Below are 22,994 nucleotides of genomic sequence, written 5' to 3' on the forward strand. Positions count from 1 at the left end.
GGAAAGAGCAAGCTCTCAAGGCTTATAAATAAGAGGCTTAGCCTCTTAATTTAAGTGCACCAGTCAAATGCTTAACTAGTAACTTTTGACTCTAGTTAAATTCCTCTGTTGTCCATTTTTGTAAAATAGAAAGATGTGTAAGTTAGAGTTTTTCTAGTGGGGAAAGCTTTGTGGGTGTATTTGGGGTGAGGGGAGAAATTATGTGATTGTAATAATTTTTCACATAGTGTATTTTCTTCTCTGGGTCTGGTGGTTTTTTCTCCTGTTTTGGAGTTTCTACGTAAATTTCTTGTGTTGTTATTATTTCTCTATTTTTCTTGTTACTCCTACAAAGGGTAGATCCTAGGGGGGGTGAATTTGGAGGTCTAAATTCCCAACAATTGGTATCAGAGCCACTAGGTTCTTTTTGTGGGGTGGAGTTTTGGTGTGGTAGTGTGGATACGTACAGTCTAAGTAGGTTATGTCTAGGAGATTGGAAATTTTAAGTGTGTCCATTGTGACCCTCCAATCTTTCTTGGGAACTGACTTAGTGAGGTACTATTCATTTCCACGGTAAAAATTTATCAAGACGAGATTAGGAATGAGGTGGAGAAATTGGTTTACACAAGGTGTGGAAGGGCAGATCAACCCCTGAAGTCAGCAGTGATTCTAGCGACTGGTGAAACGGCTAGTACAAGGAGCTGGTTCGGCAAGTGGCTCCAAGTCAATAAATGGAGATACTGGTATTGATGCTAATGTTGTGTCTCTCTCCATGAAAAATGAGACATGTACATCCTTATGGCATGTTGCTAATTCTCAAAGTTGTCATAATAGAGGATGTGTTAATATTAGCAGGTCCACAAGTTTGCACACGGGTATTGGTTTGGCATTAATGCAGGGTGTGTGGTGAAAATTCATGTCGATGGCTGATGAACTTCCAGGAGAGTCAAACGTGGAAGTTACACCATAATTTTCAGCAAGGTTGTTTTCGACATGGGCCGAAGTGAAATGCTTGGAATTGGTTTATTCTAAGTGGGTATGCTTTTATGGTGAAGCATGATAGCGGAAGCTATGAAGATCTTCATTAAGGTGGAGCTTGGCTGTGGGACCAGTCAAAGTCGCAAGGTGGAGATTGTTAGACTTTTTGCTCCTTTGATTAGTCCCACATGGATGGGAAATGGGAAGGAGCAAGCTCTCAAGGCTTATAAATAAGAGGCTTAGCCTCTTAGTTTAAGTGCACCAGTCAAATGCTTAACTAGTAACTTTTGACTCTAGTTAAATTCCTCTGTTGTCCATTTTTGTAAAATGGAAAGAGGTGTGAGTTAGAGTTTTTCTAGTGGGGAAAGCTTTGTGGGTGTGTTTGGGGTGAGGGGAGAAATTATGTGATTGTAATAATTTTTCACATAGTGTATTTTCTTCTCTGGGTCTGGTGGTTTTTTCTCCTGTTTTGGAGTTTCCACGTAAATTTCTTGTGTTGTTATTATTTCTCTATTTTTCTTGTTACTCCTACAAATGGTAGATCCTAGGGGGAGTGAATTTGGAGGTCTAAATTCCCAACACTTCTAACCACTAATAACTATGTTAGCTAGTCACGTACCATTAGCCGAGTCCTTCATGAGAAGAATAAACTCGGGTTCAACAATGGTACATTGCTTAAACCCACTACTCCATCAAATCCCCTGTTCGAGGCTTGGGAGCGCTGCAACGATTTAGTCGTCTTCTGATTGCAAAATTCCGTAAGTTCCTCTGTGAAATCTAGCTTGGCTTTAGTTGATTATTCTCGCATTTTGTGGTTGGAACTTCAAGATCGTTTTACTCAACAAAACGGTCCTCAAATTTTCCAACTCAAACAAGATTTAGCTAATTTATCCCAAAATCACGATTCTGTTAGCATCTACTCTGGTAATCTTAAAGGACTATGGGATGAACTTGCTATGTATGACCCTCTTACTGATTATGAATCCTCCATGACCGATACGATTGTGACTGTGTCATCCAGTTCCTGATGGGTTTATCCGATTCTTGCTCTAACACTAGAGAACAATTTATGCTTCTTGACCCTTTATCCCCTCTTAACCGTGTTTTCTCTATGGTTCAGCAACAAGAACATCAACATCAAATTATTTCCAGTCCCAACCCCTCTGATTCCATGGCTATGATGAGCAAACCATGATATAATTCATCCAAACCCTCTGCCAAGTTCAGTAACCAAAAAACCAATCACCCTTATTGTTCTCATTGTAAAATTCATGGCCATTTCCTTGATACATGTTCTAAAGCAAGAAATGCTGCTCCACCAGAGTGCACACATTGCCACATAACTAGTCACAACATTATGAAATGCTATAAACTACATGGTTATCCTTCTAGACACATGCTCCATGGTAAAACCAAAAACATTGCAGTAGTTGTCACTCATCCTCGAGCACAGCCAGACAGTGATCAAGATGAAGACTCCACTGAATCCATGGCTCTCACCAAGAGTCAGTACCAGCAACTGATTGCCCTTTTGCATTCCAAGGACACCAGCTCAGCCATGGCATCACTAACTATAGCTTAGCCCTCTTCTTCACCTTCCAATAACCAAGTCATCTCCTCATGAGTTTCTGGTATGGTCACTTGCCTTTCTACTCAAACCTCTTCTTAGATACTTGACAAGTTAACGGTATAAAAATTTGGAACAAGTTAAAGGTATAAAAATTTGGATCTAGATCCTCTCGAATTTTGGTTCAAATGTGAGGGTTTCAAGTACTGGAAGAAAGATAGACATATAAATTATAAAGTGAGCCCTACAACATTTATGTGTGTCGTTGTTTGTATAAATAAAATGAGTACATAAGAGATGTTGTAGAACTCACGTTATATGTCTATTTTCTCTTCTACTAGAAGTTTTCAATTAGTTTTGAGTAATTCTTTTTCCTAAACAGTATATGATCAGCTTCCCTTTTATATAGCCATATGTTATCATGATTGCGACGCTAGCTATCTCTTTTGAAGTTATGGAGACTCGTTATTTAATGAATAATACTACTCATCATCTCAATTCTCATTCTCTTCTCAAAATCTCATAATGTGACATTAAATAATTTAAGACTATTTATTATATTTCACTTGTGAATCTATCGTTTAATGTTACACCATGAGATAATAAGAGGATGCTGAATAGATTTTTTCTTATTTAATAGTGGCTGATAAAAATAGGATTGATATGTATTACAATATTTATGAATTTTAGATAGACTTTGCCCATTAAAAAAATAAAAAATAAAAAATCCCTTCTCCACTGGTCGCAACCTCCCAAATGTCACATTAGTGGGTCGATCGGATAGTTCCATTCTCTATCAACTCTTCCTATAAGCTGACACAATAAGCTGTAGCCTAGCTATATGACTCACTTATTATACGTACAAGATGATTGGTACTCTTAACCTATGTATATATGTCCTATATCTCTAACTTATATGAAAGATCGAGCTAACGAGTCGAGCATTGGGTTGCATGCGCTTAAAAAATATTTGGCATTAGTGAGCCTTAGTCTAGTTGAAGTAATGAGCGAGTTTAATTAGGTATACTGTATGTATAATTTACTAATCAAGTGGGTTATGCTTCATGATTCAAGGTTTTACTGAGCGCATATTGAGTGAGTTGCCAAATAGATCGACTATTTACTACGACTCTAATTGCATCAAATTGTTTAAAATATTTTTTCTCCTTTTCGCCTGGTAAATATTTTGTACTTCAACGTGTGTTCCTCAGTAGTACATAACTTATTGTTGAATATGTGCCATGCACTTCATCCTGGTATAAGTCGGTATAGACTTTCCTTGTAATCTTCTAATTCCACAAAGCTACTTGATCCGAAAATGTCAAACTGGTGTTCTACGACAACTAACTTAACAGGGATCGATTACAGAGCACGCATCATAACAATCCTTTAGTTCAATATAACTGTTATCTTGAACCAAAAAAAGAAAAATGGATCATTGTGTACAATCAACTGTAACTTATAGGCTTCTCATAAATTTCTCTTGGGATAATCGAGCAGTTCGGTTTACCTCTCTTTGGCAGTCACGACAGCAGAAGCAGTTGCACTTATGGCTGCTAGCAAGGTCCAATGCATTTCTATCGTAACATGGCATGCAATTAAACATAAGATAGGGTTATACAACTTTTTCCCCATCAAAGCAGGTGTAAGAATATATTGAAAGCATTAGGAGCACTAGCTAGATTGGAACAACAAAATGTTACATGTTACGGAACATTTTGATTTATTGCCCATTATCATTACAAACAGCCCGATATTTGGAACCGAGTAGCATCATCTGGCACTAAAGGGATAAATCCCTAATGTGGAAGTTAAATAATTAAAGCATTAAAGAAGGAGAAATGTTTGGTATATAAAGAGATTTTATAAAAATAAACTTGCAAACTGATGCAATTGAATGTAAAACGTCAGATCTACTTTATATTAAAGAGTTTTCTAATATGACGTACCACATCAAAGCATGTCAATAAGTTGCTATAGCTTAGGCATAGCTTCTCAGTCACATAAAGGCTCCTTAACAAGAAGATCCATTTTCTCTTGAAGAAATTTAAGTACATCTTCTCTACCTTCCTTTAGAAGCAATTGTCGCAACCTGTCAAATGTCCACCTTGATGGTCGGATTCCCTTCTCTATCATTTCTTCCAATAAGACACAAGCTTTAGTAGCATTCCCCTTCTGGCACAGTCCATTTATAAGAACCGAAAATGTGTGCATGCTTGGGACAAAACGCTTCAATCTCATGTACTTCCACACTTTAAGAGCCATATCTAGCTGATCCCTCTCACAAAACATCTTTATCATCATTGTGTATGTGTCTGCATCTGGTTCACATACCTTGATCATCCTACGAAAGATTCTAAATGCCTCATCAGTCTCCCCACCAATGATCAAGCTATTTAGAATAATGTTGCAGGTTCTTGAATTGGGTGTAATGCCCTTGGAATTCATATCATTTAAGACCCTATACACATTCTTTAACCTTTTTACATTACAGAAAGCACTGATCAAGGCATTGTACACTGCCACATCAGGCTTAATCCCATTTCTTTCCATCTCTAAGAACGTATCTACAGCATCTTCAATGCGGTCTTCTATCCCATATGTATGAATCAAAACAGTATAAATTAAAGATGTTGGCTTGCAAGCACTAGTATCCATGTTCTTAACAATTCCAACAGCTTCATCAACTCTCCCTGCCTTGCAAAGAACGTCAACCATGATGCCATAAGTAACTATATCAAGGTTACATCCCACGTCAACCATTTCCCGGAAAATCTCCCTCGCCTTTGGCAGATTTGGAGCCTTTCCCCATCCCTCAAGTAATATACTGTAAGTCTTTGAGTCAGGAACAAATCGATCCTTCATACCGTCAAAGATCTCCTGTGCCTTCCTTATATTCTTGGACTTGCACAAAGCACTTAGAAGGCCATTGAATGCTGCTAGATTTGGGGGGATGTTATATTTCTCCATGACATTAAATGTGTAAACTGCCTCCTCCACCTTCTGAGATCTGGCATACTTTCTCATCATAATGCAAAATGTCTCAACATTTAGCATCCCCATGTTCTTCATAGTATTCACAAGGTCCCACATTATCTGATACTGCCTTATCTTGGCCAGGGAATTGATCATGGTGTGGTAAGCCCTGACACTGTGCACATAATTTTGTTGTTTACCGGCCCATTCAAAGAACCGATACGCCAACATACCGGCATTCTCAAATCTCTTGAGGACATCCTCAACTATATCTGGAGAAACCTTAATACCACTTTGGTTAAGAGCAGTATCAAGAGCTAATGCTGGGCAAGACATCATAATTTCACATATTCTTTTCAAGGGATCTGAAACCTCTGCTCTTAGTTCACTTGAACTGTACATTCTGATGGACATAATCCCTCTAAAAAGTAATTTGTTGCGGAAGCTGTAAATCATACTCATATTGTTGATCTGAACAGAGTATCACAATTCACCAGAAGCCCTGACAAGTAGAGGATAATAAATATCATGGTTGAATATTTGAACGAAACAACCCTCAACCTTCCGGGTTATTTCTTCCCCTGATTATGTGCAACACAATGGAAGAGTGGAATTATCTTAACATTAGTCATTACAAATAGTATTCCTTTTTTGCTACAGATTAACATGCAGATATTGTGATATTACTACTTACATGTAGAAAAAGGACCGATTTCCCAAACACTCAAATACACAATAAGAGTGTTTACAATAGCATAGATAGGAAAGCTTCAAGCACCCATATCCAAAGCACTACCTGAAAGTAGACAGAATTAATTTCTCAAACAGGAGGACCAGTTCTAAATCAATTGGAAGAAATGAGAGAGCTTTCAACACAGCAACGTAGAATCCCCCATCGAATGTCATAGAAAAGTTCTGAATAGGCCATTTCAGATGAACTGCAGGAAAGAAAAGACAGAAATTCAGTATCAATCCCCCCCCTCGCTACCTGCAAAGCAACAAAATAATAGTCACAAGTATTAGCCTATGTGCTCCTAGTGATAAATCTGTTACACAGCAGACCACCAACACACACACACAGCACAGCAACAGCATATTCTAGAATAGGTACTGCAGAGTACATTGTGATGGTTATTCTCTACTGTGATTTAACAAACATTCCTTGATTCTTTTGTAACGTCTATATATAGACACAGTTTCTGTAATGAAAGATAGAGAAGATTTCTTTCCAAATTCCTTTATCTCAACATAGTATCCAGAGCCCTCTGACTCATACGTCCTTGATCCATAGCCTCATCTTCCTCCTCCCCTTCTTTGGTGCCTTCCATCACATCTTCTCTCTCTCACATTGGCCGTCCTTTTCAGAGAGCTGGGAGACAAGGTCGTGCTTTTCAGAAAATTGGCAGAGAAATCAAGAGAAGGAGACAAGGTCGTGATTTTCTCTGCCAACCTTAACCAGTACTCATCCACTGGTTCTCGAGGCCGTCCTTTCCAGAGAGCTGGGAGACAAGGTCATGGTCAAGGAAGGCATTCCTCCAATGGTCGAGGTAGACATACTACTGCCTTCAACAATCCATCGTAGCAGACCACAACACCGCGGCGAACTTGTCAAGTCTGCAGCAAATTTGGGCATATGGCTCCCCAATGCCGCTACAGGTTCAACCATTCCTATCAGTTTGAATCTCCAAGAAATTTTTCTGCTAATTTCACTGCTCCTAGCTCTATCTCAGGCAACGTTTGGTACCCCAACTCTGTGGCAACACACCACATCACCAAAGAACTGGCCAACTTGAATCTCTCATCGGAACAATACAGTGGTGATGACACTATACGGATGGGGGGGATGGCTCAAGTCTTCCAATACAAAACTTCGTTGACTCTTCTTTCTCTTCTATCTCCTCTTCCTTTCTTCTTCGAAATCTCCTTCACATTTCCTCTATCACTAAGAATCTTATATCTGTGCTTTGTTTTTGCGTTGACAATTACTAAGAATCTTATCACTAGGAGCACATAGGCTAAAAACAAGAACGACAATAAAAATTGTAACCTCAGCTAGAATTGGGGAAAACAAAGATTTCCAATGACTCCACCCAATGTTTATATTTATTTTAAACTTTGAAGAAGCAATGCCACGCTATTATTATGAAACTAACTAAAGGACGCAGCAGGCGCAAGGTTCTTTTGGAAATGTGAAAACCACTTCTTAGTTTTATGTTCTGGACCTTTTAAAGTGGAAAGCAAACAAAGCCAAGCCAATCAAATTCTTACCAAAAGGAACAGCCATGCTTAATCTTGATTTCCCAAAATCAACAGGAAAGCAAAAATAATGTGTTTAATGGGACACAAAAGGTACTCTTTCCATTTCTTGGAAAATTTATCTCCATGGGATTGGATTCATTGTAATGATCCAGAATGCGCAACCTACTTTTTGAATCGAATGCTTGCAAGATTAAAAATAAAATAAAATGTGCGGCGTCACTGAGATGCAGGTTCACTGCTACATAGAAATGTAGTCAAACACTTGGTCTGCCATACAAAAAGATATTAGATTATGCTCTTCGAGGCTCTCTAAATCTTGCCAATGGACCCACGATTCGACAAGGCCAACCTTCAAGAAAGTTTTGGAATTACCTATTGGGCAATGACTATGGTGGAGCTCAGAGAAGTGAAGCACTTCCAGAGAGAACTTGTCCGTGATCAATTAAGCGCATCGTACTTTTCTATAGGTACGCCGCAAAACCCCAAATTTATTTATTTCTCATAATTTTTGTTTATGTCGGAGAAATTCAGCACGCTCGATTGAGATCGAGGCCTGGAGCATAGGACTCGGCTCAAAAACTCACTCTTGTGTGCCTCTGCTTTTGTTTCCGCGCAGAACTTGTTGCGAGATTTTCCGGCGTTACGTAAAACTGATGGTTAAATTAAAAATTTGGTTGCTTATAAAAGAAAAACTTCTTTTAAACTTTCTTTTTGTACTTATAAAAAGGAAATAAATCATATTTACTGTTTTATAATGTATGAATATCATTCAATTCTTTTGAAAAAAATTGAATAAATCTTGGATCCATACAAAAAATTCTTTTTTTTTTTTTAAATGGATCTTATTTTTTTAAAATAAAATATATAAAACTTCCGCACGTTAATACGTAACATCACTCTAAAACTAATGAGTTCTATAGAATGTGTTTTAAAAAATAATTTCCCAAAATATAGTTTGACGTTTTTGTGAAAGTGGTTCTAATTGTGTATTATTTATTGGTGGGAATGCAAATGAAGATGTGAGATTTTAATAGATATGAAAATCATAATTGATTTCCTCACCCTCCTTGTATTTTTTATTTTTATTTTTAATGAATGTTATGTGTTCACTGAAAATAGAAAAGGAAATATTTTAGATGACAAAGCTATCAACTTCTATCTCTAATTGCATTCTGTCCATGTGATTTCAGAGTTGACTAGTACAACAAACTTCAAAAAAAAAAAAAATGGGGGTGGGAAATGAAAAGTTTTAGTACATATCAACAACAGCCACCTTTGAAGAACCTGATTTGAATATTCAAAAGGTGGCTAGTAGTGGGTTTGGATGTTTACCCAATAAAATGCAAACCCAATAAAATTTCTCACTACCAAGTTTTTCAGAGTCTCATGCAAAGATTTCAAATCTACACGCTGCTAATGCTTGAGCTGAGCCTTGATCTCTCACTTGTTGGTGTTGACACACTATTCAGCAGGGAAGATATAAAGGACTCGTGACTAAGTGGCAATGGCCTGTCTGGTAATTTAGGAATATCAATGTCACCCTCCAACATTTTGAGTGCCTCTGCAATGGTAGGCCTAAAAGCCACCATAACATGGGCACAAAGCATCCCCACAAGCACAAACCTCTCCATCACACCTTTGGGCCCTTCTTCCCGTATTGATTCATCAAAGATTTCCTTCACACGTCCTGATTTTGCAAGCATCCAAGCCCAATCAGTGATCAACAACACTGAGGAGTTTGATGTGTCCAGCACTTTCCTTCCACTCATAATCTCAAGAATCACAATCCCAAAGCTGTAGACATCGCTCTTCTCTGTTAGTTGTCCATAGAGGGCGTACTCAGGTGCCAAATATCCATGCGTGCCTGCAACTCTGGTGGTAAGATGAGATTGGCCTGCATTGTTTTGCTTTGCTAACCCAAAATCTGCAACTTTAGCCTTCATTTCCGAGTCTAAAAGTATGTTGGTTGTCTTTATGTCTCGGTGATAAATGGCGGGTTGGATTCCATAATGTAAGTAACCAAGCCCTTTGGCCACATCAAGGATTATGTTCTTGCGCTGAGGCCATGTCAGTTTATTTCTGCTATGTTCATAGGAGCCAGAAGTATACAATTGGTCGTTGAGACTGCCATTTGACATGAAATCATAAACCAAAAACCTCCTCTTACCTTTCAGGTTATCGCTTGTAACGCAGCAACCTCGAAGAGAAAGAAGGTTTCTGTGCCTTATTTTGCTAATGATCTCAACTTCATTGCAGAACTCTTCATCCCCTTTTGAGTCCAGATCAAGAATTTGTTTCACAGCAACCAAAGTGCCATCTGCAAGAGTTCCTTTGTACACAACCCCAAATGAGCCTTGACCAATCAAATTCCTCTGAGAAAATCCTTTCGTAGCTTGTTCAAGCTCCGATACCTGAAACCACTTTACACCTGTGCTAGGCAACACACTAGCTCTGAAACTGCGCACATATTCTTCATGCAAAGCATTTTGCCTTTGTTTCTTTTCCCATTTCCTGTACAGGATGATCACTCCCAAAGCAAGCAAAACACCAAGAACAGCACCCAAGCATCCAAAAATCAACTTGGTTGAAGTCTTTTTGCTCCAATTGCTCGATGATTTGTCTGCTGAGCTAGACAAAGATAAGCCCAGGATGCAAGTAGCAGTCCTCGTATCTTTTGGACCGAACTCATTAACAATTCCTGCAGCATATAAGACTGTGAAGTAAAAGCATTTTGTGCCATTTGGGTCTAGGCCTGCCAACTGGGAAGTAACCCTCTTGCCAGCATCCACGCAGGAGCTACACCGAGTTAGTCCTTTCAAGTCTCCCTGGCAATTCTCGTCCAGTGGAGTCTTTGAACCAAGCTTTTCAGTCCAATCTTGGGTTGTCATGATTCCAGCACAAAAGGACTGATTAGCAACGAACTGGGTTGAATTCTCAAAGCAGATAGGGACCACAGAGGGTTGGATTGACAAGGAAACAAGCTTGGTTTGGAGATCGGAAAGGCAGGAAGATGAAGCTGCAGCATCTGGGAGTTGGAACATGGAGGTGTCTTTCAGGTGTTGCGCAAGTCCTATGCCAATAAGGCTGAGAAGGGTCTGGCAGCAGTGCTTCACATCTGGTTCTTGACACTGTGTAGTGTTCCATGGGAAGGTTTCGACATAGCTGAGATCTATGGGACATGAGGAATTGGTTAAACCAAAAATGGAGAAGAATAAGAGAAAAAGTATAGAAAGGAAAGAGAAGCTGGACTCTCCCATATCCCCCAAACTCTGTGTGTTGATTCAAAACAGTGTTAGAACCACATGGAGTACATGTAATATAGAATTGGATTTTGGGGAGCAAACCATCAAATTTGACTGGCTTGGTTGGTTGTAGTCAAAAGGGCACGTGGGATTTGAGATTTCTTGAAAACGTACACTTTCTGTTGGTGGTCCAACGTTTAAAAACGAAGGTAGATCTTTGGGCATTAGCCAAAATAGAACCCACAATTTACAATTATTTTATTATTATTTTTAGGATTCATATACCTTTTTTATTCAAAAAGAAATTATAAAAGATTTTACAAATATAAATTCACAGATTGATGTGATGTGATTTGATATAATATATTAGATTGTAAATTGTAAAATAAATCTAATTATGTATTATATGATATCATGTTAATTTATAAATTTATTTTTATAAGATATTCTTATCTATATAACTATAACACTTGTTTTCAAAAGGTCCAGCTGCTGGCCTAATGTTGAGCAGTGACAGCTTTGTCTTCACACTGTTCATTCTCGACCAGACTTTACATCATATAATACCAAGACCATCAAAGCAGGAGGAAACTTCCACGATACTGTCGGGGGCATGAACACCTAAGTTCACATTTTAATGGTTTTTTAAAATTGGTTCAAAGGTCGCAAACTGCTTTGCTGAATAAACAATTCATACTCCGTGTTCATTTTGAACTAACTATGTTTAGGAAAAGACTTGGGGCTAAAATGAATATTTGACCAATAAACGTTGATATTTCTTTCTAGAAATTCAAAGAGTTCACGATGATTCCTTTGAAAATTATTAAAAGAAAAATATGAGAGATTCAAAGAGTTTATGCTGCAAAATTTGCTTGTTAAATCCATATATTAATCCACGTATGAATATTATTAAGATAGAGTAGTAGTGTTACCTACCTTCTTTTTTATTATCATTCTCATCCTATTTTATGACGTAATATTTAATAAATAGAGACTATTTATTATATTTTATTTATAAATAATTTTTTAAATATCATATCAAGAAATATTAAGAGAATGACGTTAAAAATATTATAAATAGAGGTTTTCTTTAAGATAGTCCAAAACAATTCTATATATACTCAATGAGAAATTATATTTACTATCATATAGTGCGTAATGGTCATATAAAAAAAAAAGTAACTGATTTTTTAAATTATGAATCACACTATTTTTTTAAAAAAATATAAGATAATTGTATATTTTACGATTATATCTAATATTATTTATATTAAAAAAACTTTGTATGCATGTACATGTGTCACGTACTCAAATATTCTAAACAAATAATGAATTCTTTCCGCTTTAAATTAGGAGTTGCAATTATTTTATGGTTTTTATTAAAAAAAAAAACTCATATGACTTTTCAACGGTCAACAACACTGAACTTTGTGGGGGATGCTTCAAAAAGACAACGCAATGTTTGGATCAGGTTGAGGAGGTCAATTCAAATCCTCGTGTAAAAAGAAAGAAAATAGGGAGTTGTACATGTTTAGTTGATGGATCATTAACCGTTTCGATTAAGGTTTTATTTTATAGGAGAGTCAAGCCCACAATTAGTGATGAATTAAACACTTTTAGCCCACATCCATGTGGTGATCAACCACACACTTCCGGCCCGCAAAGTAAAAGTGGAGTGATATCAAATACAAATTTACATGTAAATCATATATAAAATTTTAGAGTAATATTATATATAATTATAAAATATGTAAATATTAAGTAATTATTTGAAAATTAAAAAAAATATTTATTATTAAAAAATTAATTTTTTCATATTTATTAATTTTTAAAAAAAAAATTACATGATATTTATACATTATACTATTGTAAATATTAATTTTTTTTATAAAAATACAATCTATCTTAAGAAAAAGTTAGTTATTCAGGTGGATTGTAATTTTTTAAAAATTTATACGAAATTTATATATCTTAAAATTATTTTCTAACACTAAAAATTCATAAAAGTGGATAATAAACTATTTTATAAATTGTTTTTATTAGGATATGAGAAATTCGTTACAGTCACACCGACAAAGAAATTCTGAAGGTTGCCACAGATTGTGCGCACCGCACAACGTTGTAGAGTAGAATCCACGTTTCACGAGCTTTTGCCTTTGCCTCCGTGAGAAAAGGACTAAAGACAAGAAACAGAGACCTGTGCCGAGACTCTAGAAAGAGAGCGAGAGGAATCTCTGATCCAAATCTCTCCTGTAAAATCTCCTATCCCTATCCCTCTTCGTTACCCAATTCCCGCCAGACCACCTGAGACCAAAAACTCTCTCTCCCTGCCATTCGTCTGGAAATTCATTGAAAATTACGGTTCGTTTTCTGATCCTCAGCGCAAAGATCACTCACTCCCGTTATTCAACTTTCATTCAATATACAAAACCTCACAGTTTTTCCACAACCCATATTTCAAGTTCCTGTAAACCAACCTCGGTTGGTTGCAATTTAGCCTCAACTTTAGAATCCAATTCTCGAGATTTCGATTCATAAGCGCAAAAATGGACGAATTTGACGTCCTAACAGAGCGGTTCGGCTTGAAACCGCAAGGGAAAGCTGCTCCAATGGCAGCGTCGAAGGAATCAAAACTACCCACCAGCTCAAGCAATTTCCATAGCCGCAATTTGGGGTTTGATTCTGGCTTTAACCACCCGTCTGCCTATTCATCCAGATCTTCCTCGCTTTCAAATACGAGAACCCAGAACTATGGAGGATTTGATGATTACGGTGATTTATTATTCCGGGAACCCAATAAGTCCACGAAGCAATCTGATACTTCATTTGATTACGATTCCATATTTTCGAATAATTCTAGTGGGATTCCTTCTTCGTTGCCTATTTATAATGGTGACGACATATTTGGAGGAATGCCCGGGTTGAAGAGCTCGGTTTCTGCGAATAATGACGATGTGTTTTCGTCTTTTGCTTCGCCACCGAAGCAGAGTGCTTCGATTGATGATCTGTTGGGTAATTTCGGTGGAGGAGAGGCAAGATCGAAGAGTCGGGACCAGAATCGATCAGTGAAGAATGAGAGTGATTTCAATGACTTGATACCTGGGTTTGGTGGAAGCAGTACACCAAATAGTGGGTATGTAAAAGTATTATAAAGACTTTGGTAGAATTCCCATGCCCATGCCCATAATGCCAATAACGATAATGGTACTGGGTTTAGTATGAACTCACGACGTGATCTTGGTTCTTGTAAAAGTTGTTCAATTTGCTAGATATGTTGGGTAAAATTTTCTCTGTGAATAATGAATTTTATTGATAGCGAGGAGTGTTTGAGAAGAACATGAATAAAAGTGAATATTTTTATAATAAAAAGTGTTTGCAAAATTCTGTAGGCATTTCAAACCGGGTTAATTGAAATGTTCATATTTAGTGGAGCATCTAGTGGAGAATACGTTTACTGATTATTGCCTTTCATTTTCATCTCATTTTTTTTTTTTTGATAAGTAATATGATATTTCATTGATAAAAGGATAGGCATAGCCCAAGTACACTAGAGGTATACAAAAGCATACACCTTTTTAAGAACTAGTAACAGTTACAAGAAAATCATGAAAACTAAGCCCATTTAAATCCAACCCAATAGCCCACATAACTAGAGTCTTCCAAAAGAAACTCCTAAACTCTTCCAAGGAACGTTCATGGTCCTCAAAGAATCTCTCGTTACGTTCACTCCAAATACACCAAAGAATACAAATAGGGGCCATTTTCCAAACAGCTGCAATCTGTGGTGTCCCATAATACCTCTCCAGCATGCCAGAAGATCAACCACCCGGCCTGGCATCACCCATGCTATTTCCATCTTGCTGAAAAAGTAGTTCCACATGTCTCTAGCATGCTCACAGTGTAAAAGTAGATGATCCACCGTTTCCCCACTCTTCTGACACATACAACACCAGTCCGTGATAACAAGGCCCCTTCTCCTCAGATTATCATTAGTCAGTATCTTGCCTAAGGCTGCTGTCCAAACAAAAAAGGCAGCCTTTGTTGGTGCTTTAGTCCTCCAAATGTTCTTCCAGGGGAAAGAATGTCCTTGTTGCCCAGTAATAGCATTATAAAACGAGCGTACTGTGAATTTTCCTTTCCTCGAAGGTCTCCAAATCATCACATCTTCAGTTGTGGCAGCAATAGGAATGTTATACAGCAAATTAAAAAAATCCACCAGCATGTTCACTTCCCAGTCGTGTACCTCCCTATTTAGGCTGATATTCCACTCTTGTGAACCTTGTATAGTTACCCTCAAATCAGCTACCATGGCATCTGGATCCCTTGCAATACTGTAAATAGCGGGATAAGCCTCCTGCAACACTGTGTCACCCACCCAACAATCCTTCCAAAAGCGTATCCTTCTTCCATCCCCCAAGCTCAATCGAGTATTACTAGCAAAAGAATCCCATCCTTTCCGTATGAACTTCCACAACCCCACTCCATAGGACCCCCTTCCCTCTTTTGTACACCAACTCCCCATTTCACAACCATATTTCAAATCTATCACCCCTTTCCATAAGGCTCCACTCTCATTGTTATATCGCAAAGCCATTTTCCTAATAAAGACCTATTAAGAATCCTCACATTCCTAACCCCCAATCCGCCATCTCTCAAGGAAATGCACACCTTATCCCAGCCCACTAAATGAAACTTAAACTCCTCTCCTATTCCACTCCATAAAAAATCACGTTGAAGTTTTCATCTCATAACCAGAGATAGTTTCATAAGTGTCTCATAAAATTCCCTCAATTTTGGTAGACAGATATTAGTTATGTAGAAGGAAGTAATTAGTCATTCTCTTCATTTACCCTTCTGTAGTTATGGTTCAGCTGTTATTAGCTTATGCAAGTAGTACTGTTGTTCTTTGTTCCTGAGCAGTGGCATGTGGAGTTTGTCACTTCTGAAGATCTCCAAAGTTAGATTCTTTTCTGATTAGTAGTGCATATAAATTCTAACCCCTCCCCTCAATTTGATTATTTCTCTGAGAGTAGAAGATAGCAGTGTACACAAGTAAGCTGTATGGACTTGTGGAATAATTGTTAAGAGTATAGATAACAGTAAACTACCGGTTATTAACTGGTGGTTGTCATAATTATCACTTTGTAATAAAAATGATTAATTGCTTTTTTATGTTTTGCATTACTAGCAGTTCTCACTGAACAGCTATGGTTGGAAAAGCCTATGGTAATGCAAAATTCCTCTGTCTACATATTTTTAGACAAGAAGATTCTATGGAACATGTGCAAGAAAAATATACTTTTTTTGGTTCAGGGGTAAAAAAATCCCAAACTTTCCCACTTGTTGCATGGATTACCCAAAATTTTTAGGCTAATACAATCTCAGCAGTACCCTGATGGAATGAAGAGCATGACCTTCCAGCTCTGATTGAAAAGAGGTGCTGTGCTAGGAGGGATCATTTGCATCTCATTTTAAGTTTATCCTTCCAGTTACTTCCTAACTCTTCTTTTGAATGTGGTCCTATTACTTTTTTAAGTGCCTTTCATTATAGGTATTGTTTTTCTTGTCATTGTTATTTCTATTTATTAGACCGGATAACCAGTTTCAGATCTGTATCTGTCTATGAACCCCTACGGGTTGGCTGAAGTGGTAAAGGTCTTGGTCTTGGTGGTATGCTCCCTCTAGGTATAAAGTTCGAATCCTCTTGGGTGCAAACAAGTTTTAGGGGCCATTGGACTGGGGGAACTTTCCCTTGAATTACTCGAGGTGCACTTGTGGGAAACTTCTTGCTGACCTCCGGGATTAGTCAAGACTTTGTTCTTAGACATCCGGGGACAATAAAAAAACAATAATAATAAAATAATAATAATTATTAAAAAAAAATCTGTATCTTTCTATGAATATGAAACATACCTTATGTGGCCCTTTTTCTCTGTCAAATATAGCTGCTTCAACCTTTTTGTTTTGTTAATTTGTTCAACAAATCCGTTATTCTTAGTTTGAAAATTTTTTCACATGACAAATCTTAGGAGCAGGACTATTCAGCCTCAGCAATCACGTGTTCATTCAGCTAAATCAACCTTTATTTCTTCGGAAGACCCCTTCACAATATTAGAATCAATCTCAAAGCCAGCATATACCTCCTCAGAACTGTTCTCCGATCCCCTTGAACAACTTAGTAGGCCAAATAAATCTGAGGGCACGAAACTTGGTGCTATCCCTATATTGAGGGCCCCTCCAAAACCAATGCAAGTTTTGAATGCACAAAAAGGTTCTTAGCTTTTCCCTAATGAAATTCCTCTTTTTCTTTCAGTTACCTCATTACCTTAATAGTTACAAGATGGTTTGTTTGATGCAGTTAAAAGCTCTCACTCATCTTCAATTGATGAACTTGAGGACTTTGCCATGAGTAGAGTGCGAAATAAAGCCGGCAAACAATCAGATGTACGCACTAGTGAAAAGGCTATAAAGAAATCAGACACCAAATCTAGTTTGCATAATGAAGCTGAATATGCTTCAGGCCACACTATGCAGCAGGGTGGAGATGATCTAGAATCCTTTTTCAGTGTAGGTTCTAGATCAAACAGTGTACCAAGATCAAGGGTTACTACTTTGGTGAGAAACATGGATGTGACAATCATCGCCATTCTATATTAACACCAATCAGATTATATTATTCACTTTCTCTTGCACCCTTTAGGACACTCTATTTGATGCACCGGTTCATAAGAGAAGTCCTGAAGTGCCCCAGAGGATGCCATCTGAGGCCTCAGCCAGTATAAAGAAGTCTTCTTCTGTACCATTCATGGTTGATGACCTTTCTTTGATATTTGGAGGTAATTTCTTATTGATGTGCTGTTTTCATTTCCAGCATGGTAAATTTTGTTGGTATCTCTTCTAAAGCCAATTTCTATAATGTTTTTTGTTTGCAAAAGCTGCTCCATTATTTGGAGAATTTCAGGAAGTTGAAGGAGAAAGTGAAGAAAGACGAAGAGCCAGATTGGGCCGTCATCAAAGGACTCAGGATCGTGCGGTTTGTGTTTTCACCCTTGTCCTTTCTATACACTTTTCTTCCTTAGGTGACACTACATTTTATATTCTGGGATGGATGAGCTTATTTTGTCTCTCTGTACTTATTTTTTCTAAATGCAATATATAAATATGTTAATTGATTTCCTCAATTTTCATTTATTCATTTATTCTGGAGGCTTTGTTGCCATTCTATCCCCTGTACTGCTTTGGCCTTCAGAGCTTGACATATCTACGATCATTGGTTAATTATTAGGCAATTTAATTACCTAGCCTTTCAGCTTCAAGACTTAGCTTCATGGCCTTGACGTTAGATTTGCTACTGAAAGCCAATTTCCCTTGTGTATTGGCTTGACACTATCTATTATTGAGTTTTTGTGCTATATGTCTATACGCATTAGTGGGATGGTCTGATAATTTGTGGCATATGTGTTTTCAGGCACAAGCAGTGGCTGATATGAACCAGCGTGACTTTCAAACACAGTGGGAGCAAGAAGAGAGGCGTGTGAGTGTTTGTTGTGTTGAGCCATATGTTTTATTTATTCATCTAGGATCTATTACCATATCGTTTCTAAAATTATTCGTTGACAAATCTTTTTATCACATTTTTTTAATTTATTTACCTTTTCCTCCCTGGTTAGGTGAGGTGGCGTTTAGTTTACAAGCAATGCTTATATGTGCTCTGATACTTTTTATTTTGTATATTACCATTGATTTTATCCTGCCATATAGCTACTTAGTATTTTATAATCATAATGTTGGCAGAGGATTGCTGAGACCGTGGACATTCGAATAAAGCAGTGGGCAGCAGGGAGGGAGGGCAATATGCGTGCATTGTTATCATCATTGCAATCTGTGAGTTTCCCAACGTATAAACAGTTTATTTTTACTTGTCAAGAATAAACTATTGATGCTCAATTTTACTCCTCACAATCTACTGTAGCTTCCTAAAGTGGTTGGTTTTTTCACGTCCTTGATCATTTTGTAAGTTTGCTTTTGTAAGATCTATGTGTGGACCAAAAAATCTCTTTAAAAACTATCATATTAAGTAAAGTTCAGAAAAGAGTCTCTAAAAGTTCCTGTACAGACTGTAGCTGAACAGTATTCTCTCGGTAGATAACCATCAGTTGTTTTTTGCTTAAATGAGGCTGATATATTCAACTACTGAATCCTTGTAAGTGTGGTATTTGATCCTTCTAACTATAATAACCATAAATACAATATATATCAGGTGCTTTGGCCTGAATGCGATTGGCAGCCCGTGTCACTGACAGATATGATCACCTCTGCCTCAGTTAAAAAGGTTTATAGAAAGGCGACATTATTTATCCATCCTGATAAGGTTCAGCAGAAAGGTGCTACTCTCGAGCAAAAATATACAGCAGAGAAAGTTTTTGATATCCTTAAGGTACCTTATTGGTATTTCACAGATATTTAAAAGAAAGACCTGATATTGGTAATTCATGTATCTGAGATGCATTAGTCTTTACAGTTCTTCATTCCATAGATATGACCTTTTCCCATTAATGTATTTTTTTTAGCATATGGTGATCTTATTGGTATATTTGTTGGAACTGACAGCCAGTAATGTTCACATTAGTCACCCTCAACCGCAGAATGCAATTATGTTACTGTTGAATGATGTTTCATAAATCTGGTACAAATTTGATTATCTCAAATGTGTCTCCCTTTCTGCTGTCTATGGATGAACCCTGCAGTTATACAAGGTTCTAAAACGGTTAGTAGAAAAAAAGATAACCACTAATGCTTTCCCCAATTTGACCCCCTTATAATGATTCAAGTCTGTGACGTTTCCGTAACTGGTCTTGCAAGAGAAAAGTTCCTACCATCATTTGGGCTCTGCTCTAGGTGATGGGTTGTAGGTAATGCATATTTTATTTTTCTCTAATTTCTGCCAGCAACAAAATGGCGTAGTCTTCTCATTAAATGCCCACACATGCCTCATGACAAGTCTTTGGTATAATAGAATGGTTTGTGGTTTACTTGACAATGAAAAAGTGGTGTACAATAGTGGTTCTCTAGGACATTGCTAATTAGTTATTTCTACCGAATACTAATTTTGTTAATTGTCCAGCATGGTCCTTGTTCAGTTAACATGACCCCATGTGCGTTTTAGTGATTTCAAACATTTGTATAGAGTGGTTATGACCTCCTGAGGTAGTTTAGCTAACAAAAGTGCTAGCAGTTCTACCAGTCAAAGAAACCATTCCGTACTAGTTTTTAATTAAATTCAATCACCAGGAATAATCTGCGAATTCATATGAAAAATTTGTAAATATATATGAAGTGCCTATTACATATTCTAAATTTGATTCTTTTGTAACCATATGTCTACTGTTGCGCTATTTCTCATCTGATCTAATAATTCTTCATTCTCGGTGGGAAAGTACATATAGAAATTATCATCCTCTTTTTTCCCTTTGACAACTATTGCTGCATCTTGTTACTTGCTGGTTTTTATTCTTGATTGATTTGATTCTAATACAGGAAGCTTGGAAGAAGTTCAATGTGGAGGAACTTTCTTAGATACCGCTGGTGATTTGTTCATATTGTGTTTTTGGAACATATTGGTTTGCAGTTTCAAGTTCCCCTTTCACCATGGAAGAGACAGGGCTTTACCAGTAGAATTTGATTTTCTGCCGGTTTTAAAATATTGCCCCTGCCTGCCGCATGCCCGGTAAGGTATACTCGAATATAATGTAAGATAAATGTCTTTGGGAAGTCATGTGAAGTAATGTTGATACATGAAGTTTGTAGGAAATTCAAATTTTACAGGATACATTCCAACACACACAACAAAACCCCACCCCCCCTTTCCCACCACCACCACCACCACCACAAACACAGCAATAAAAATTATGATTGAATCAACCATCCCAATTGTTCTTATACTAGAATCTTTTGTTCCCAGTTTCCACTGTAATTGCTAGTCGTAAGATTTGATTTGGGCGCTTTGTTTACAGTGTTCACAAAGTTGTTGATTTTGTTTGCGAGTACGAATGTCACTTGTATCCAAATTCTTAGACAGCCCCTAATTGGCCATTGAGCTTATGATTTATTTTGCATATGACAATTTTTCATGGATCATATTTCCGAAAAAACTCAACAGATCGACAGATACTCATAAAAAAACGATCGGAAGGGTTGTAAGTAGCCTATGAATTATGATACAATTCATTTTACCTGGTTTTTTGGTCTAATTTATCATATTCGACAATAATATATTTGATTCCAAACAAGATATATATTTTTTCTTTTAACCAAGTGGACGATATCATGCATTTGTGTAGCTTTGGTTACACAAAGCTAAACTATATCATTTCATTTCATTTCATATAATCATTATAATTATTCTAAACTTCCACGCAAAATATAATAAATAATATAACATGTTCTAATTTTAAAATAAAAATTATATTAAAAAATTATATTATAATAATATTTTATTTAATTTTTAACAAATTATTTTTTTCATATTATTTGAACTGTTTAACCAAATAAATAAGTGTTTTTAATTCCAGAAAAGACTGTCATAGCCCGGGCTGGTGCAATAACAAAATATGGCTTTTATGTGCATAAGCGTTGCACCACCATTTACTTTCAACAGCATTTTCAACAGCAACCAAATTGCCTGTGTTTGCTTCCCAATTTTCCAAGTTTGATTGATCCCTTGGATGCTATAAATCGTAAGAAATATTAGTATTCTTTAAATTTATGGTAGACAAGTGGAAAAATCCCAATATTGACTTGACCATAGTTGGTATTCAAATAAGTGAAATGATATTTATAGTCGTGAATGCGTAAATGCCGTACAATTATTTTAGAAGAAGTGAATAAATACGATATCTATATAAAAAAAATTAAATTTTTAATAATAGATCTTATTCTTTTTCAAAATGACTGCATAGTATTTACGAACTCCATAATTATATGTAACATTACTTTTTAAATATATTCAAAAATTAAAAAAAAAAAAAAAAGGCATTTTAATTAATTAAATCTTACTTTTAAATGTCTTAAACTATATCCTCCCATAGCACGGATTTAGAACTACCTCTCCATCATGCAATGGGTACCACGTACTTCTTCTTTTTTCAATAGGCACCACATAAATATTACTATTGACACGGAGACATATAATCATAATTACAATAATTTTTATAAATCCCTGCAATTACAGAAGTATTTTATCTATATGATGCTTGTGTATGCATATACCTCACCATATTGCATCACCTTGAGGTGAGGTCACTATTACAATCTAATAGGCAGATCCAAAAAGGTTCAAGTACTGGACTAGTCCACATATCTTAACCTTTTCTCCACCTAGAAAATCAAAACCCACAAACAGATTGAGATTAAAAACTTCAATAAAAGCACAACCACATACAATTTATTTTGAGAAACTAAAACATAACAAAATTTACCCAGGTTTGATCTCACAGCATCCATGTAGGTATAGTTTCTCTTGCCAGTGGCAGGGTCCCCCTAACAATAACATGCAGATTGGAGCGTGGAAGAGTAGTAAGTCACGAGGGAGAACAAGAACATGGCAACAGACCAGCAATCCATCCCAACTGAGTTGTGGCCCAGGCCAAGGACAGAACCCCAGACCCGATCACGGCTCTTATTATGTGAGCACTAGCAGTCCAAACAGTCCCTGAATCATGACAAACAGAGAGCTAGTGAAAAACACATTCAACTCCAAACTACCTTTTGGTTAGCATTTTTGGGGAAAGCAGTTTTGAAATGCTAATGGAAGATTGATAGAGAGATTATGCTGAAGTAATCTACCAGTTCGCTTGAGACGGCCGTCGTCGTCAAAGCACTTGGAGCCACCTTGTGGATTTTCGTCGACGGAGACGTTGAAAACTCAGTTGTGGGGAAGATTGTCCTTTGTAGTAGTGTTCCCAGACATCTTTGTTCAGGAAAGGGAGCCGACA

At 37.0% G+C, this 22,994-nt stretch overlaps 3 protein-coding genes across 11 annotated transcripts; 1 reads left to right on the forward strand and 2 right to left on the reverse strand.

Moving 5' to 3' along the window:
* Positions 1–3,856: 3,856 nt before the first annotated feature.
* Positions 3,857–8,436, reverse strand: LOC122299860 (pentatricopeptide repeat-containing protein At1g77360, mitochondrial). Of its 8 annotated transcripts, none has more exons than XM_043110326.1 (4): positions 8,132–8,436; positions 6,195–6,296; positions 4,474–6,002; positions 3,857–4,101 (listed from the first exon to the last, which is right to left on the reverse strand). In XM_043110326.1, the coding sequence occupies exon 3, from the start codon at positions 5,960–5,962 to the stop codon at positions 4,520–4,522; it is 1,443 nt and encodes a 480-aa protein (XP_042966260.1). In that variant the 5' UTR covers positions 5,963–6,002; positions 6,195–6,296; positions 8,132–8,436; the 3' UTR covers positions 3,857–4,101; positions 4,474–4,519. The 8 variants fall into 8 exon arrangements, with proteins under 8 accessions (XP_042966260.1, XP_042966259.1, XP_042966255.1 ...); XM_043110325.1 differs by having other exon boundaries at positions 4,474–6,081; XM_043110321.1 differs by lacking the exon at positions 6,195–6,296 and adding an exon at positions 6,297–6,438.
* Positions 8,437–8,905: 469 nt separating this feature from the next.
* On the reverse strand, positions 8,906–11,220 carry LOC122298671 (probable receptor-like protein kinase At1g11050). The gene has a single exon (XM_043108530.1). It carries the CDS (start codon positions 11,014–11,016, stop codon positions 9,163–9,165), a length of 1,854 nt encoding a protein of 617 aa, XP_042964464.1. The 5' UTR covers positions 11,017–11,220; the 3' UTR covers positions 8,906–9,162.
* A 1,871-nt stretch (positions 11,221–13,091) lies between these two features.
* On the forward strand, positions 13,092–21,116 carry LOC122299495 (auxilin-related protein 2). 2 transcript variants are annotated; one of them, XM_043109839.1, is made up of 9 exons: positions 13,092–14,134; positions 17,037–17,272; positions 17,360–17,616; positions 17,702–17,837; positions 17,937–18,034; positions 18,470–18,535; positions 18,796–18,885; positions 19,262–19,438; positions 20,539–21,116. In XM_043109839.1, the coding sequence occupies exons 1-9, from the start codon at positions 13,548–13,550 to the stop codon at positions 20,575–20,577; spliced, it is 1,686 nt and encodes a 561-aa protein (XP_042965773.1). In that variant the 5' UTR covers positions 13,092–13,547; the 3' UTR covers positions 20,578–21,116. The 2 variants fall into 2 exon arrangements, with proteins under 2 accessions (XP_042965773.1, XP_042965772.1); XM_043109838.1 differs by having other exon boundaries at positions 13,095–14,134; positions 17,031–17,272.
* Positions 21,117–22,994: the final 1,878 nt, after the last annotated feature.

The sequence above is a fragment of the Carya illinoinensis genome, chromosome 16 (genome assembly GCF_018687715.1).
Source record: "Carya illinoinensis cultivar Pawnee chromosome 16, C.illinoinensisPawnee_v1, whole genome shotgun sequence".
In the NCBI taxonomy this organism is placed as follows: Eukaryota; Viridiplantae; Streptophyta; class Magnoliopsida; order Fagales; family Juglandaceae; genus Carya; species Carya illinoinensis.

Excerpts from the sequence above, each read along its gene's own strand:
- LOC122299860 (XM_043110329.1), bottom strand. The coding sequence starts at position 5,962 with ATGAGTATGATTTACAGCTTCCGCAACAAATTACTTTTTAGAGGGATT.
- LOC122298671 (XM_043108530.1), bottom strand. The coding sequence starts at position 11,016 with ATGGGAGAGTCCAGCTTCTCTTTCCTTTCTATACTTTTTCTCTTATTC.
- LOC122299495 (XM_043109838.1), top strand. The coding sequence starts at position 13,548 with ATGGACGAATTTGACGTCCTAACAGAGCGGTTCGGCTTGAAACCGCAA. Across the intron at positions 17,617-17,701 it reads GATCAAGGGTTACTACTTTG|GACACTCTATTTGATGCACC; the intron begins GTGAGAAACATG and ends TGCACCCTTTAG. Across the intron at positions 17,838-17,936 it reads CCTTTCTTTGATATTTGGAG|CTGCTCCATTATTTGGAGAA; the intron begins GTAATTTCTTAT and ends TGTTTGCAAAAG.